The sequence below is a fragment of the Enoplosus armatus genome, chromosome 6 (assembly GCF_043641665.1).
Source record: "Enoplosus armatus isolate fEnoArm2 chromosome 6, fEnoArm2.hap1, whole genome shotgun sequence".
Classification (NCBI taxonomy): domain Eukaryota; kingdom Metazoa; phylum Chordata; class Actinopteri; order Centrarchiformes; family Enoplosidae; genus Enoplosus; species Enoplosus armatus.
In genome coordinates this window covers 17361763-17379546 of record NC_092185.1, presented here as the reverse complement: position 1 = coordinate 17379546, position 17784 = coordinate 17361763, and the positions used below count along the sequence as shown (strand labels likewise).

At 41.9% G+C, this 17784-nt stretch overlaps 1 protein-coding gene across 1 annotated transcript; it reads left to right on the top strand.

The window, feature by feature from the left end:
- Window positions 1-6429: 6429 nt before the first annotated feature.
- Window positions 6430-17513, top strand: LOC139287170 (excitatory amino acid transporter 2-like). The gene is made up of 11 exons (XM_070908165.1): window positions 6430-6467; window positions 9321-9460; window positions 11256-11408; window positions 11820-12070; window positions 12485-12632; window positions 13225-13351; window positions 13576-13809; window positions 13893-14087; window positions 15043-15177; window positions 15300-15564; window positions 17442-17513. Exons 1-11 carry the CDS (start codon window positions 6430-6432, stop codon window positions 17511-17513), a joined length of 1758 nt encoding a protein of 585 aa, XP_070764266.1.
- The last annotated feature ends 271 nt before the right edge of the window (window positions 17514-17784 follow it).

Below are 17784 nucleotides of genomic sequence, written 5' to 3'. Positions count from 1 at the left end.
ATATAGTGCCTTTTTTTTAACACAGGTTAAAGTGCTTTACATCAACATCAGTGCAGAAAAAAAGAAAACACAAAGCATATGTGAGAAAAAAAAGCCAACTGTATTGGATATGACACATTTGTTGGTATGATACTTAAAACAGTTACCAACAAGTATGAACCAGAAAACTCTAACAAGCTCATTTTGTTACTTTTAGCATTCTTTATTGACATGACATAACTTGCCACTGAAATTTTTACCTTGAATGTCAGAGTGTGTGTGTGTGTGTGTGTGTGTGCGTGCAGGAATGCCCTTTCTGTCATCACTGCAGGGTGGTGTGAGGAGAGCAGGGCATGGCCCCTGCAGTAGGCTCTGCTCAGTCCCTACAGACTCCAGTGTTCAATTAGTGAGAGAACATCCACTCTCCTTAGTCCTCTTATTGGCAAATCCTGAGTGAGACTGTAACCCCCCTCACCCCACCTCGGATGCCACGGGACTAGACCAACTGAGATTTCTGATCACAGACAACAGTGCAATATTTTGTGTGTGTGTACAAATGTGAGCGAGAGGGGGTTAGACAGTGAGAGTAAGTGTCATTATCGTCTACATTTAAATGTGGGAGTGTGGTAGGTGAGTCTAGTGATGTATGAAATGTGATTTGTGCAGTAATCCCATTTCACAGGGCAGCTGCCCAACACAGATGTCAGCTCTTCATCTATCTACAGATAACCTGATAACACAGTCATATACTGTATATGTAGGGACTTACTCCATTCGCCATTCCATTCCTTTGTCTCCATCTTTACCTTCACTAGCCACACCTTCCCTTTTCCACCCTCCCCCTTTTTTCCTTTCACCCTTCCCCCATACATTGTTACACATCTATCTTTATATGGCATTCCTGCCGTTTCACCCCTCCCACCCTTCCCTCTGTCGACAATACGCCTCTCTCTCTCTATCTCCCTCTCTCTCTCTCCGCCTCTGTCATCCCCCTCTTACCAATGTAGCGGGTATACCATAGCGGTGGATGTAGTAGGGGGTGGGGTGGTCCTGCCTTACTGGCAGATTTAATGAGCTCCTGTGGGGATCGGACCAAAGCCATCAAAAGCTGCGTGATGCTATATAGCCAGCTCTGTTAAACAGATGCGTCTTTGCTAATGATAGTAGCATCGCTTCATATGCAGCCGGCATGAACACAGGAGCAGCTATAGGAGGAGAGAGATGAGAGATGAGTGTGTTTAGGTGTGTAACCCCTCATCTGATAGAGGAGGTACAGTGGGAAAATCTCACATGACTATGGATGATCTTTTCTCCGCTGACCTTTCATCTGTGCAGCTTTAGGCAAAAGATGGGGGCTGGGGATAGGGGATATTGGACGGGCAGTAACAAAATCCTTTTGTTTGCAGCTTTGAAGGACATCACTGAAAACATAGCTTCACAGTTAAGACTCTTACAACAGGATGGAGGAAAGCTTGAGTTACACAAGTTGAGACATGTAATGTAAACCACAGAAAATGGGATTGTTCTCTTTGATCACAACAAAAACAAACCTAGAGGTAGAGAGAAATACATGTAGGGATAAGTATTTGTAACAGTTGGGCAAGTATGTTGCCCAACTGTTGCTCTGCCTGTGAAGTGGGGTGTGGTTCGATTAGATTCATATTAAGATAAGATCAAACTTAGTCTCCCTGCAGATATTATCCAGATGAATGGGATTCACCCATTTCAGTCCCACCACTCCCCACTACAATGGTCTGTTAGCACATAATTACAGTGTGACTGACCACATTTGAGAGACCTATGCAGACTACAACACTAGCCTCGGGATTCCCAGAGGCTCTCTCTAATGACTGCCTCATTATGGACACAAAGAGTTGTGCTAAACAAAGGGAAACCTTAGAGGATGCTGAGGGACAGGCACGTACAGTATGGTTCAATCATGCGTTGCCAGGATGCTGATGCACCCTGATTGTAAAATAGAATGGTAAAAATGGAAAATGTGATGTAAGCCTGAAAACAGGTGTTACAGTTTTACATTTGTTACAAATAGCACATGAAAAATGTATATTGCTGCTCATGATGGACAGTGATATATTTTCTTTTGTAGAATTGTTGTAGAAAAACACCCGGACACAGAAATTTGCCAAACAAGTGATTTGCTCTCAGAGGTCGATGGATGTGTGTGTGAATTCCTGTGAAAACTTTCTGTCCATGTATCTACAGTTTGTGGAATTGTGTTAATTGCTAATCATTTGACAACAACGGTATGTATGACTTGTGAGGGTTTTTGGTAGCTTTGATGCGAGAATGCTGCATACTATCACCTGGGATCAGTTGTGGTAAAAATGACTCCTTCAGCCCAACAACGCAGATCAACCTGAGCTGTAGGGCTGAAGGAGCTGTGTCTCTGACCGTGGTACTGAATGCCTGCTGTGCTACCCTATATCAGTTTGGAAGGGTTAACGCTTCAAACAAGACTGCCCAAACACATTCATGGTAGCCCTTAATAATCTCCCAAAGAATGAGGTATTAAACAGGTCAGTAGTACATAATACAGGATAAAGTATTGCAACTAATACAAAACACAACTATGATATGTAGAATTTAATGGAACAATTTGTAACAATGAGTAAGAATTTAAGTTGCGCACACATATGTACCTTCACCCATGCAAGCATTTTTACCCATCAGTTCAAAATGCTATCTTGTTGGCATTTAAGTTTTCAGTATTCCAAGTTTCATTGTATAGTTTATAAGAATTAAAACAAAAAGCATTAGCTTTTGCTGTATTGTTGTTGATGGCTGTGGATGGCTTGATTCTGTCGACATATAGTGCAAAACAGTGTTTTCCATTCCCATAGATTAACCAAACTCAAACAATATATTACTATTATAACAACACGCGTTTAGAACTGTTCATATTTCCTTTGTTCTGCTCCAATAGAGCAAGAACTCTGATCTACACCAGCACTAAGTAAAACATTACAGTCATTTATTCAAATGAAATTGAACTGTAATTGAACTGAGCACATTGTTTGGTATTACAGATTCATGTCCTTTGTACGTTATTTGCTCTCCATTCATTGATTAGCTATTTCACCAGTCCAGAAACAGCGAGTGACAGCATGGAATTGACATGAATGAATATCAACAAAAATCTGCTTCATTCAATGCATCTCCTTTGATTCTGTGCCAGTCTTTGATCAGACTGTATTTTCACTCCAGAGCCCACTTGGAAGCGGTTCAAGACCGCTTTCAAGTGGACCAGTGAGTGACTCTGCACACCTACATTTGTTTGGGCCCTTTCTTAAATTAACCAAACCAAAAAGATAAAGGGGTTTTCCATTTTTTAAATTGTTGTCCAAGAGATGATCTGACTGAGAAACTGGTAGGAAAATTTAATTTTGGCTGTTGTTTGAGAAATGTAAACTGGGAACAAGAAATCCTGGTGTTGGTTGTAGTTTGGTATTTGGGGGTGAATCTACGCTAAGTTTTGAGGCAACTTCCACCCTATGGGAATGTTTTTTTTTGCCATGGTTCCTCTAGTCATAGGAGATATTTTTTCTCTGCAAGCAGCACTCTTAGAGGATCTTCAGTGTTGTGTTGAGGTGCTAAAGAACAGTAGGTTACACTGCTGATGGAATAAACTAGATTTGCATGACAGTCCACACATTTCTCTATCACTATCTATCACTGAATGCATTCATCCCGACAACCATCCAGGGATACATAATTGAGAGGCGTAGAGTGACAAAGCTTCCCTTTCTTCAGATGCTGGAATTTATCTCCCATTTCCTATGCACAGCACAACCTGAAGTGTTTGCTGAGAGCTTCATTTGGGGGGGCTTTTTCACAGCTCCTAGGCAGCCAGTATGTGTGAGCCCATTTCTTCCCACTGCATGGCAAGTGGCTGTGAGGCCCTGAGGGGCCAGATATATCCGGAGCCTGGCCCAGCTCCAGTTGTCTTTACCTCACAGTATATTGTGATGCTCCAGTCATGAGAACGGGCATCGGGCCCCTCGAGAGACCAGTGGGAAACTTGTATCCTCACTCACGTCTTCCTCTGTGCTAACGCATGGATCCCAACATGCTGGATTAGACGAGTATAACCAAACAACCGGCCACCAATGCAAACTAGAATTGACTTAATTATTATGTAAGCACATGTTGTGGGAGAGTGGCATTGTATGGCAAAGCGTGTGACAGTAGCTCATTAATTATGCAGCGCGGACACCAAAGAAGCTCTATTTAAAAATGTCCTGGGAAGGTTTTAAAATTGTTTGAATGCTTCATTACTTGAAACATCTTTAGTGAGGTAAAGATATAAGTTTCTATCAATTTGCTAATCTTTCAAGCTCTACCCCATCTTTATATGGTGTGCGGGCAGGGTATGTGTTTGTATGCTGGGTGTGTGTGTGTGTGTGTGTGTGTGTGGCTGAGAGCTTCCTCTTTCCCCTTCATCCCCTTCTCTCTAAGCCGCATGGTGTTGCTAGGACAACCCCTCGTGGTCCTTGCTGCATCGCAGCGGTCCTCAATACCAGCACTCAGGGAACCTCCTCGCACTGGGAAGGCAGCATAAAATCGGGATAATCGCCGTCGATTATGGGACACAATGGGCTGCTGCTTCTGAAAGATTCATTCATCCTGGAAAAAGAGACTGTGGAGGGGGAAAGAGAAAGGGGCGCCTTGGTCCCTCCGCTGCTCTCCCACGGTGGGCACAGGCATGACATCAGTGGCCTGAAAGAACTGGCATTCTGGACATGCCCACTGCCCTCCCCCCCTCGCTATACCCTTATACCCCCTCCCATTTGAACCCCCTCCCTTCTTTTCTCGACCCTGCCAGTTTGGATGCAGCGCTTGGCCGGGCGAGTTGGGGCCACTGCCACTGTTTGCGTGTGAAACAAAGCCCCTCAGAAGGAAGAGAGAGGAAGCAGAGAGCTTCACATGGTACCAGCCAAGAGCAGGGATGGCTGCCTCAGCCTTCCCCTCACAGGCCCCTCTTTTGGCTGAGAGGTGCTGGTGTGACCCCAGTACCCCCTTCTCCCCTAGTGTCCCTCTTACTCCCCCCCGTAACCCCTTCTTCTCTGTCCTACTCTCTCTCTCTCCCATCCCGATAATGCTCTTCCCTAAGAGGGCCCTTTGAATGAGTATGACATGTCAAGGGATTTAGGATGAGTGATTTCTCATGACACAACCGTTGCCGACAGAGATGGGATTCCTCTGGCTTTTGTTGTGCAGTTGGTCATTTGTTTGAAGAGGAAATAGCTTTCCAACACATTTCCCTAATTAGAATAATGTGATACTGCTCAATACGATGTGAAGTCCCATGCTGCTGGGAGACTAGAAGGAAATCAGCGTGACACCAACCTCACATGAATCACGTTGGTCATTTGTGTTTTGGTGTTCAGTGCTTTGGAGTTTTTATTGAATAGTGGGGATATGTAAATCTATATGTTGGACTGTGGGTGACTTGAATGTGCGGACTTAAAGACAGATACTTTGTGGCTGTCTTCCCTTGAGTGAGTATTTTTTTGGGGGGTTATTGAGGACATCATATATATATATATATATATTATATATCTATGTAACATAACAGTTTATAGTATATAGTTTGTAGTTTAAGTATACCTCATCATACATGCTCTTAGACCACTGTGGCTCAAGAGTGACATAATATTTTGTAGCATAACTATAGAGAGCACTAACCATTAACCTCTCATCTGTTGTCCATCAGGATGACCTCAAAGCCCCAAAACTGCAACATTATGGACGTTAAATCTTCCAACCGTCATTCCTTTGTCGTTTATTCCCCTCTCAGCAAAAGGGCTACTTACAAAGCACTACTGTTCGCATTGTGCCATTAGCAGGCATCATCATGCTCATCTCTAGCAGCCTGGCCTTTCCCTCGCCATCCCTTGTAGCTGGATGAGTCTGGGAGCGTGCCCTCTGGGGGGATTACAGCATCCAGGGAATGGAGGGTCTCTGAGGGATTTGACTCTTAAGCTCAGATATTGACTCCTCCCTCCACTTCTTCTTTTTAGTTATTTATTTATTTATTTGTAGGTTTGTTGTATGCGTGTGTGCTCTGTGTATGTGCCTTGGTGTGTAGCTGGTTGTGGGTGGTAGTGGTGGTGGTGGAGTCAGGGGGTGGGGGCTGAGGGGGGTTTACAGACATCAGGATGGGGCAATTCAGGTTGCTGTGGCTGTGACGGGGTCTGTTGTCTGGGCTGTGTTGACTCGCTTCTCTCTGGATGCTTTGGAAGAGCTGGTGGACAGCTGAGAGCTGCTAGCTGTCAGCAGAACTCTTGTGTTTTCAGCCGCCGGCTGTACCTGGGACCTTATCTGCTGACATCTGGCAACATTTTTGGATGGAGCAGTCGTGAGCCTACTAACGGTTTCTTGGGCTGATTCACTCTTAAATACCAAAGGCTGGAGGTTTGATCCTAGTCCATGTATGTAGCCCTTACCTCAACTCCACCAGAAATGAAGTAAGTACTATGCATCCCATTTACAGTTATGGGCATTTTACTGCTTTTACTTTTCTGTTCATTCGCTTCAATCACTTAATGATTCAAAAACACTCAAGCAATTCATTTTTTTATGTCGAAGTTAAAAGTTGTTCATTTGTAAAGTGCATCAGCAGAAAATATGTGGGAACTTCTCTAAATTTGGTTGTGCATGAGTGAATAGGGAATTATAATTTTGGAGAATCTGAATGTCTTTCAGTTTAGATTGTATGTCACCGGGGTTGACACCAGGTGTTGTTGTATTAAGACCTTCATTAATTCTTCATGGCTTTACAGTCCTGTAATGCAATTAATCTGACTAAGCCCTCGGCCAAGATTAACCGCTTCATAAGATGATCCTATTAAAGAGCGAGGAGAAGAAACTGTGTATGTGTCTGTGTGTGTGTGTGTGTGTGTGTGTGTGTCTGTCTGTATGTGAATGTTATGACTTTTAAATTATGAGGTTCTGTTGTACTTTTTAGTGATAGAAACCTACTTCATGAGTGGTCCTTAGTAACGTTTCTTTTGTATTCACAATTTCTAAAAGAAGCAGCTCAGATCCATTTAAACCAATGGATGCTGAAAACTTTGAAGCTTAATAATATCACAGAATTAGTCTGCAGGGCAGAGAGAATTAATTCCGAGCTCAAGTCATAATACAGAAAGCTAAAATGATGTACAGCAAGGAAAAATTCTCATACAGAAAAAAAATTCTGCAACATAAAAGACACATTGTTATTTCCTACTGTTGTGAATATGAAATGATAGTACTCCGCTGTAATTGATTGCTCACCACTATACATTTTCATTTTCATCTATCACTGGGTCGCACAAGCCCACTCATCTGTCTCTGACTTGGTGAGAGACGCGCTAATGAGAGGATCATGACAGAATAATATCCAACCTCGGTGACGTCCAACATCTGCTTCCTCTCTCTGTCTTAGAGCTAAAAATAATGAAAGGAGAGAAAAGGGGTGAAAATTCAATTAACAGCTCTCATCACTCTCATGGAATGGGATTACATGGTAATGCTAATTCCCCAGCGTTTTATTTCTGGAGTTTTACGTATTCATCCATCTTTTATCTTAAGAGGTAGAGTGTAATGGGGGCTACTGTTTGCCTGGTGTTTGCATGTATTTTCTGTATTTCACACTTCACTTTGAAATTAATAAGAGGAGATAGGACTTGTCCATCTGTGTGCCTGGAAGCTGACCAGGTGGTCTTCCTATAGCCAAGCTTACAACGCAGCAGTACACAAAGCTGGGGGAGGTGTGAGTCTGTGTGTGTGTGTGTGTGTGTGTTCATGTGGATTATTAGTGAGTGCTCACACAACAACAATAACACCATAAAAAGCCTTTGGTGGCGAGGAAGTTTTCCAAATGCGGCCTATTGATTTGAGCTCCCTGTCTTGCCTTTGATCAGTTGTCAGCTTTGAAAAAAAAAACTTGACAGCCAGCATGATTAATATCTATGAAGTGTTCTGGGGTGGGGGTTGGGGGGGGTCTGAGGACAAAAAAATTAACTTCACCACTGAGACTTCCATTTGTGAGTTTGAGGCCATGAACCCCAGGGGTGAGGTGAAAGGTCAGAGTCACATTATGTCTTATTAGCTTTTCTTTGTAATTCATCACAGCAGACATTTTCACGAGCTTATTGGAGATGAATAGGAACACAGAGACGTTTCTATTTCCTCATGGACAAAAAATATGTCAAATCAAGAAAGGAAAATTGATAGATTACTCCTGCAACTTGTTGAGGAGAGGATGAATACAAAGCCACTGCACCTGTTTTTCTTTCTCGACAGAGTTATTGAACACCTGCCTAACTGGCATGTGCCAGACACATCTGGCTCTCCTCTCACTAACAAACTCATTCACACCTCGATGGGGCCGCAGGAAAGAGCTCTGTGCTGCTTGTAATGGGAAATCACTTCTCATTCAATTAATTAGGCTGCGTGACTGCCTTATTCCTACAATTATATTTGAGGTTGTGCATGCTTCTAAATTTACTGTCACACAATCATAACTGAGAGAGGGAATGTATGAGCGGGTGTGTAAGTCTTAGCAGGCAATATGTTTGCTCCTCCTCTCTGTAATTAATCAAACTTTTGTGCTGTCAAGTTGGCATCTGTTTCACTTTTTCGTCGCCGTCTTCAATGCATGTAGACACTCCACACGGTATTTTTGTCTGGTTGTCCACCTTGTTCAGTAATTATGTAAAAAACATACACATCCATAATTAACTGTGTCTGAAATTCCACAAGGCATGATAAGTCTGTCCTGAAAGTTGTTGCAGTCAAATTACATAATGTAGACATGACTGTTATCTCTAAACAAAACCCCAGACAAATATTATTTTATCAAAATACTGAACTTCTGCAGATAAATCTCTAACAAATGCCGTACTTAAGAGATACACAGTGTCATTTTTTAATAAACTGACTTGGGATGCTGTGTGTCTGAAGTATCGCCCCAAAGGCCTGCAATTTTATAAGCAGCAGCTTGTAGTCAGCTTCCATCTGTTGGATGCTTTAGTAACCATGAACAGTGTTGGAGTGACAGCTTGGCAGCACACAACTTTTTTTTTTTTTTTTTTTTAACTATATCATGGTTTCCAGAGACATTATGCACATCCAAATGATCAGATTTCTGTATCATGGTGCAACAACATAATGCCTTGTTCTTTCTCACAATGACCACACATGACAGAACATGACCACATGGCATATATTGATTAATATACTGTGCAGCCAAGTGTGTGTTTTTGAAGGGGTTCAGTTTGATGGTTTTGCATTTTGTAAATAACACTTTCATTTGTTCTTTCTCTCTGTCACAGTGCCAACAGTATGCCTAAACAAGTTGAGGTGAGGATGCACGAGAGTCACCTGGAGCCCATCGAGGCCAGGCCTCAGTCCAAATGTGCCAAAATCTGCTCCAAGATGTTCAAGAACCTTCTGCTCACACTCACCGTCCTCGGTAAGTCATCTCATCACCGGTGCGTTTTTATTTTTTTCTTTCCCACTTACCTAATAAAAAGCATTGCGTGCTAAAGATGGGCTCCATGGCCACCACTGAGCTCAGTGTTTTGTTAACTCAGAGCTCGATTATGCAGCTTGCTCGTAATATGAGGAGAAGATGCCATCTGTGCTTGCTCAGTGCACCAGACAGAAAGATGACTGGGTGTCTTGACCTTCCCCAGCTCTGTGCCACCTGTTGCTATCAAAAGCTTTCTGCAGCACTGGACACCCAAACAGCCCTTGGTCGTGCATGAAAAATATCGTGATTATAATGGTGGCTCACTGCGCCACAGGGGGAGATTTAATGAAAAGAGGAAAGGGCACGGACGTGGTGATGCAGTTTCTGGTTATAGGTCTTATAGTTCACATATCACATATCATTTATACTTTGTTGTGTCTGACAGCTATGTGGCCCCTTACCATTTTATAAGCCTAGGCTGTGAACCTGTTATAAAACTGTATAAATGCCTATATATGTATATACAGTACATGTGTATATTTCATTTAGCCATGTGTGTGGTGTGCCTGTCTGTCTGTATCCTGCTTGCATGGATGTGTGTTTGTGTGAGCATGTGTAATGTGTACATCTCACCCCACTTGGCAGGACTCTCGCAAAGCAAGTGAGCCAGCATGATCATTGATCATCTGTCACTTGGCAGATAAGAGCCTGAATGGGGACTTGCAAATAGGCCAAAGAGAAGGCACAGGAAATCAAGTGCCATCCAAAACCATTGGGTGTGCAGAATCCACAGGATGCTGCTAGACTGGAGGATAGATTGAAGCACAGAGGACAGCTTACATTAAAAAAAGAGCTGGAGGGCTTTTGATTCCAGTGTGTGTTATTAAACAACGTCTGAGGCTGTGTGATCTTTGGCAGTGGTGTGGTGTAGCAGAGGAAGTGCAGCCCCGGGCATGGGGGGGCTGGAGCTTTGTCTGGACCAAGATGGACAGACACCGAGGCCAACTACCAACTAGACAGGGCTGCAGGGGGTTTAGAGCACTCAGAGGTCATCTTTACTTTCAGGGCAGAAACACTGTGTGGCAGGGAAAGAACTGTTAGTTGGAGAGAGACATATGTCAAGGGTCAACAGTGGCTTTGTTTGGGATGGGCTGATCTTTCAAATCCAACTGTTTTCAGGCTTCTAGAGAGTGAATGAGGATAGACAAGGTACCAGAAATATCCAAGGTCAACCTGAGATTAGGGTCTACTACCTCTTTCTTTCATGTATCAGTCTCTATTACTTGACCTGCCACAAAGTGAAAAAAACCCTCGAAAACATTTTGGGTTTGCAGAGATTACAGATGCTTCACCAGGGAATCTGACATGCTGCCTCCTCCCTACTGCTTCAAAGAGATCCGATCTTAATCCTCCATGAGCTTTACTCTCTCTCTCTTAGTAGGTTTCCGTTTTATCTGCTCAACCCACTATCCTCTTTAAGTATGTAAGAGACAGCCTGTTGTACAGCTCCAAACAACTAAATTGATAAGAGGCAGAGGTCAGTCATTAAGGCTTCTTTAAGGAGAAAATCATTGGTCATTTGTTATTTCATAGATTATATCTAAAATTTTCCCATAAGCACAGAATACACCCATAAGAAATGGCTTTCATTTATTTTAATATGTTTTATTCAAATGTAATATCTGATTTTCTTCTCTTTGACCTGTCAATATCTGACTTCATTCCTGATAATCTTCTATTTTACCGTCACGTGCTCTTGGTGTTTCACTCACTCACACTCCTCCTTGCACTGCAGGTGTGATCTTGGGAGCTGTATCAGGGATGTTGCTTCGTGTTGCCTCCCCGATCCACCCAGATATTGTCATGGTGATTGCTTTTCCTGGAGATATCCTGATGAGGATGCTGAAGATGTTGATCCTGCCACTCATCATCTCCAGTTTAATCACAGGTGCAGTGTGACTGATCGCTACATTATAAGAATATATATTATTAAGAATATTGCATATTTTAGACATTTTACTGGTGTGTTTGCATTGTATCCTTACACATTTGAAAAAACTCATGTACAGTTGAATTTGATTAAATTCTTCTCCTATACCTTTCACTGCTGATATACTACTAAAATAGACAAAAAGTACTGTAATCCTGATTCTGAAATCATAATTGACAATATTTTATGTATATATTTATATATATCATACCATGCATCATGCACATGACCAAACACCCTTATGTAATCCTTTGATGGTCTTTGCATCCAGCCGTCATGCCCCTTCATGCAATATTAAGTCAACATTTCCATTCAATAAGTCCAAGTAATTACCAGGTAAACACTTGATCGTGCTTGTTTTGGCTGCAGGTCTGGCCGGTTTGGATGCCAAATCTAGCGGTCGCCTGGGCACCAGAGCTATGGTCTACTACATGTCCACCACTATTATTGCTGCTATCCTGGGAGTCATCCTGGTATTAGTCATCCACCCTGGCAACCCCAAACTGAAGGAGAATCTGGGCGAGGGCGAGAAAAATGATGACGTGTCCAGCTTGGATGCCTTCTTTGATCTGATCAGGAACCTGTTCCCAGAGAACCTGGTGCAGGCTTGTTTCCAACAGGTAAGGGAGGATGACAACAACAAGATGATACACACAGCTTAATGCTGAAATGTGATTCAGTGCAGATGATAGATGCTTAGAAAGTCTGTCTGTGGTATTGGAAAGTCACTGTTGCTTAATGGAATATCATTTGTAGCCCAATATCAAATTAGAGAAAATCGCAAGCTTGTATGTCTGGAAATGGGTAGGCTTGTACAGAAAGAGTGTCCTTGGACTGTCTTTATTTCTTAGCCGAGGATTTATTAACAGAGTAATCCAAATGCACATTGGATTATAAAGACACACCAAAGAAGAAGCAGATTTGCAACCACGATTATTGATAGTTGAGTGGCCTTGTGTGATAGGGAACATCATATCAGATTCCAGTATTGGTCATCAAACTCATCACTAGTATCTTTTCCTCCTTTAACTCAGATCCAGACCGTCACAAAGAAGGTAGAGGTGGTTATTGAGGAGGATGTCAATGCCACCGTTGTGGAAGGCCTGGTGGCTAATATTACCAAGGATCCTCAGTTCATCATCAAAAAGTCCCTACAGTTCAAAAGTGGCATGAATGTTCTGGGTATGTAACCAACCAAAAACACTCACGGTATATGGACAATTAACATTAAACAAGACTGAGAGCCTACACACATGCTAGCAGCTCTGTGATGCTGTACTTTGGCACTGCGGTACCAATGCTATTATCTGCATGCTAACATGCTCACAATGGCAATACTAACATGCTGATGTTGAGCAGGTATAATTTTCGGCATGTTCACCATCTTAGTTTAGATGATGCCGTTGGGAATGTTATTAGCTTTGCAGGTATATGGTCATAAACTGACATATACAACAAAGTGAAATGTTTGACCTAATGATTGTGCTAGATGAAAAGTTAAGGGATCACTAAAGTCATTACAATTCATCCAGTGGTTGTCGACCGACATTGGCATGCCTGGAGTCATGCTGCTAGCATGGCTAAAAATAAAAGCTAAATTTACAGTATTACATTAACAGAATTTCACAGTAGCAAACATCTGGACAAACCTAATGTTTTTTGTCTGTAAATGTAAAACTTCTCATCTCCTAATAATAATCCCCTCATGTGGTAGTCATCTCACCTGTCCACACTGATATTCAAAGTTTGATACATTCATAATTTTCCGTCACAGGTCTGATTGGTTTCTTTATTGCATTTGGCATCTGCATGGGCAAGATGGGAGAGAAGGCCAGACTCATGATTGAATTCTTCAGCATCCTCAATGAGATTGTGATGAAACTTGTCATCTTGATCATGTGGTTAGTATCACTTAAGAATCTCATTGACTCATTTTGAAATTCATTTAATTATTTTGAGTCAGAAATAACTGTTAATGCCAAGTTATTTCTCAAGTCATTGCAACATTTTAAAAGATTATAGCTACGTGAAGCAGAATTTGTCAGAGAGTATCCTGACAAACCCCTTGTCTTCTGTATTTAAAGCTAAATTTAAAGTAATAACAAAAGCTTTTTTGTCTCGACAGGTACTCTCCCTTTGGTATTGCCTGTCTCATCTGTGGTAAGATCATCTCCATCAAGGACCTGGAGGTGGTGGGCAGGCAGCTGGGCATGTATATGGTGACTGTGATTATTGGCCTTATCATCCACGGAGCAATCTTCCTGCCCAGCATCTACTTTGTTATCGTCAGGAAAAACCCCTTCACCTTCTTCCTGGGCATCTTCCAGGCCTGGATCACTGCCCTGGGGACAGCCTCCAGGTTAGCATTAAAATGAATGGATATCTTGATATTTATGCAATTGATACAAAATATAACCTACAATCTCCTCCATTTCCCTCCAGTGCTGGTACACTGCCTGTCACCTTCCGTTGTCTGGAGGAGAACTTGGGTATTGACAAAAGAGTCACTCGTTTTGTGCTCCCAGTCGGTGCCACCATTAACATGGATGGAACTGCTCTGTATGAGGCTGTTGCAGCCATCTTCATTGCCCAAATGAACGGCATCCACCTCGACCCTGGTCAGATTGTCACTGTCAGGTCAGGAGACGCTCATGATAGTTTATCTCTGCACTTCACACTCATTTCCACGGTTAAAAACCTATGTTTACAGTTTGATCCAAGTTGAAATGATGTGGTGAAAACTGTAAGTATCATTGCACAAATGTACTATTGTCTCTCGACAGATAAAATACCTGGATGGCCTGTGTGATGTGAACATCTGTGTTGTATGATATGTCAATATCAGTGTTGTGAAATGATGAAACCCTCCGTTATTTCATCAATCCCTGTATGAAAATACAGTGAATACAAATACAAAATTTGACTGCACACAGAAGTCAGATTGTGTTTTTTTCTTTTGGTTATTTTTAGTCATAACAGTAAGAATTCCCACTGTTTAAGGCAGGTTTAAATGGAGCCCTGCCCGAGGATGCAGTTCACCAAACACGGTTAGCTCCTAATAAATGAGGACAAACACTGCTGCAGTGTCGAGGCATATAACAGTGAACAGAAAAGACTCTGTGACTCAAAGCAGCAACTTTAGAGAAGAAATGTACAGTGGAGCAAATAAACCACCAGGAGGAAGCAACAGCAAGTGCCAGTGCTGTGTCTCATACTAAGTAGGAAGGCAAACACCAACCAAGTATCTGTTACTATCGCTCCCAAATGCTCTTCTGTCAACAGAGTGAGTCAAGGATGGCCGACCTTCAGCATGACATTTTATGGCATATCAATCCGTGAACCCTCAAATTAAACATCCCATCTCTCACATTTGAACCTCTCTTCATGTGCGATAGAGGACCCACTCTGGCGCTCTTCAGCTGTTGCTCTTTCTACAAGTACCACATGGAATTAATGTGTTCATCTGTAGCTATGTAGTGTAGCCGTTTCATGTTCATTGCAGCAGGGTGTAAGGTCGGTTGTGGAGGATGTGGTTAGGCATAGTGGGTTTGAAAAATGTGATTGAGTGCTGCTTTGCTGTGTCTTCATCCAGTCTGACAGCCACCCTGGCCAGTGTTGGAGCAGCCAGTATTCCCAGTGCCGGCCTGGTGACTATGCTCTTGATCCTGACTGCTGTAGGTCTGCCAACCCAAGACATCAGTCTGCTGGTTGCTGTCGACTGGCTGCTGTGAGTTTGACAAGACAAAAACATATATTGCACATTGATTCTTCCCTTTTCTTTTACATGGAAATCCCTCCTTGTATTTTATATGGGAAACCATTTTTTTTGCCCGGTTTCTCTCTCCTCAGGGATCGATTCAGGACCTCAGTGAACGTGGTGGGTGACTCCTACGGTGCAGGCATCGTGTACCACATGTCCAAGGCAGAGCTTGAAGAGCTGGACGCTCATGCGGCTAAATCAGACGACATCGAAATGATGACGAAGACCCCGTCTTATTACGATGACATGAAGAACCACCACGAAAACAATTCCAACCAGTGCGTCTTAACCGCTACCGCTACCACAACCGCTACCGCCACTGCTAACAATTCTGTCGTAGTAGATGAATGCAAGGTACAATTAATGCTTACGGACATAGAGACTTGTATTTAACCCTCTCCATTGTTGCATGCTCACTCTGCACGTTTGCTTGACTCTGTTTGTTTATTCATGGCATCTTTGTAGATAATAATGTAAATACACCGACTGTTATCTTATGACAGAAGAGAAGCAAGAGAACAACACATGCTTGTGTACGTATGTATGTCATTCTTCTGGAATAGCAGCTTTTGTGTTGAATGAACGTCCAAAAATTTTAAGCGCTCTTGGCAAAAGGTTTCCAAAATTATACAAACTGAAAAATGATGTTCAGTGCATGCAAGTGAGAGATAAATCAGCTCTCGCTCTATAATTAGCCAAATCTGATGAGTGTAACCTGTTGGGGATTGGCTCTAACTCAAAAGGCAGAGCCAGATAATCCTCATTATGACCCTGAGGAATTATTTAACAGCCCTCCCATCTATCAAAAGTTCACACTACATCCATTTTCCAAAAAAAAAGTCTCTTTAGAATAATGTTTTCTCATTTCTGTAATCATTTCAGTTCTCATTTTCCTTTTGTTCTGCTTAATGTCCGGTGTTTATCTTTATCCTAAAATGTAGCAGATTTGAATTGTTTAGCGTGTTTATTTCGAAACATTCAGCCTTTCCTGGAGGATTCAAAATGCAGAGTGGAAAAGTGTTACAGCTAATTAGTAGTTCATATATTCCTCACATACACATATCCAGGCTGTCACTGAGTCATTCCCAGTCAGGGTTTTTGCATTTTGACACCATCTATTTCTGCACATTGTGAGAACTATGTTGTGAAACCAGAAAGCTGTGAAGTAGCTCCCATAATGTAAAACATAATGCACTTTGAATTCTGTCTTTGAATGTATTCCAGGCTTTTAGAATAATGTATGGCAGTTCAGAGTGCTAGGTCCCTGACACACACACGCCCTGGCGGAAAAGGTCTACTGATGAGCCTATTCATTTATTGAAGGATGAAAGGCGTTGCCTAGCAACGCTGGCAACCTGTCACACAAGTAATCTGTCCATAGTGAAAAGTTACATCCTCCTTTCTGAGTCTCTATGTATTAATGGACATTTACATATAAATGTGACACAAAGGCTTGCTATTTCCAGCATCCACCATGACTATTTTTTTCTGTTTTACAGTTTGTTTTGCCTATAAATAGTATGAGTCACATTTCTAACCCTTTTTTTCCAAAAACACCGTAGAGTGCTTGCAAAATAGCTAAAACGTAACAATGCATTCATTCTGTAGTGTTTGTACCTGTTTTCAATGTATTGTGTCTGTCTTCATAATTTATTCACTTGTATTTCTATTTTTATTTGACTGCCTGTTGAGTTTTTGGTCATCATAAATGTTTGGTTTGTTCCCAGGTCAGTAAAAGAAATGCCAAGCTTAGGACTACCATAAGCATGATCATCAATGGTCGTACAGGAGTTCCAGTAACCCTCCATAGTTTTTGCATGTTGCAAAATAGCCATGATACCTAAGAGGCTGTGTTTTAATTGCCAAAGTAATAATCGCTGCAGCACCCAAAATTACAGAGAAGAATGTCCTAAATGGTGTCCTGGCTTTACAGTTATGAAATGTTTACAGTCATGTGTATTCTCGGGAAGGACATGATTGATTGGTAAAGTTGCTTTTTTGATGGCCAATAAATCAATCATGTCAATCATGCTTTATAAGCTTTATAAGCCTGATTGACCAATCAGATTGCTTTGGCTGAAACATAGTAATATTATCTCATTAGCCACAGCATTGAATCAATGATGTAGTGTTATTATAAGCTCTTTGATCCAAAGCTTTATAAGAAATGAAGTGTGTTTTTGTCTGTGCCTTGGATCCACTGTTTAGATCTCCCTGCTAACTGCTTGCAGGTAACCTCAGCTACTAACGGCTCTGCTGCGGAGTGCACGCTTGTTGAGGAGGAACCATGGAAACATGAATAATGGCAGCACAGAGATCCCCTGCTCCCGGGCTCCACAAGCTTTCCTACCTGGTGATAAAAAAAGAGTGAATGAAAAAAAAAGTCACACGAACAGAACTACTAATTTGTTTTTTTATGTAGTTTAGTTTTCTTTTCCTTTTTTATTATTAGTCCCTTTAAAGGTTTCTGTAATTGTCTATCTGACTGATATATAATACTAATTCACTTAACCGTGAAATGATAACAGAGGTATACTTTACCTGTTAGAGCACAAATATGTCCTATACAGCAGA

What these genes read in the sequence shown, in the direction of transcription:
- LOC139287170 (XM_070908165.1), top strand. Translation starts at nt 6,430, where the DNA reads ATGTATGTAGCCCTTACCTCAACTCCACCAGAAATGAA. An exon ending in AAGTGGCATGAATGTTCTGG is followed by an intron (nt 12,633 to 13,224) that starts GTATGTAACCAA and finishes TTTCCGTCACAG; the next exon opens with GTCTGATTGGTTTCTTTATT. An exon ending in GCCCTGGGGACAGCCTCCAG is followed by an intron (nt 13,810 to 13,892) that starts GTTAGCATTAAA and finishes ATTTCCCTCCAG; the next exon opens with TGCTGGTACACTGCCTGTCA.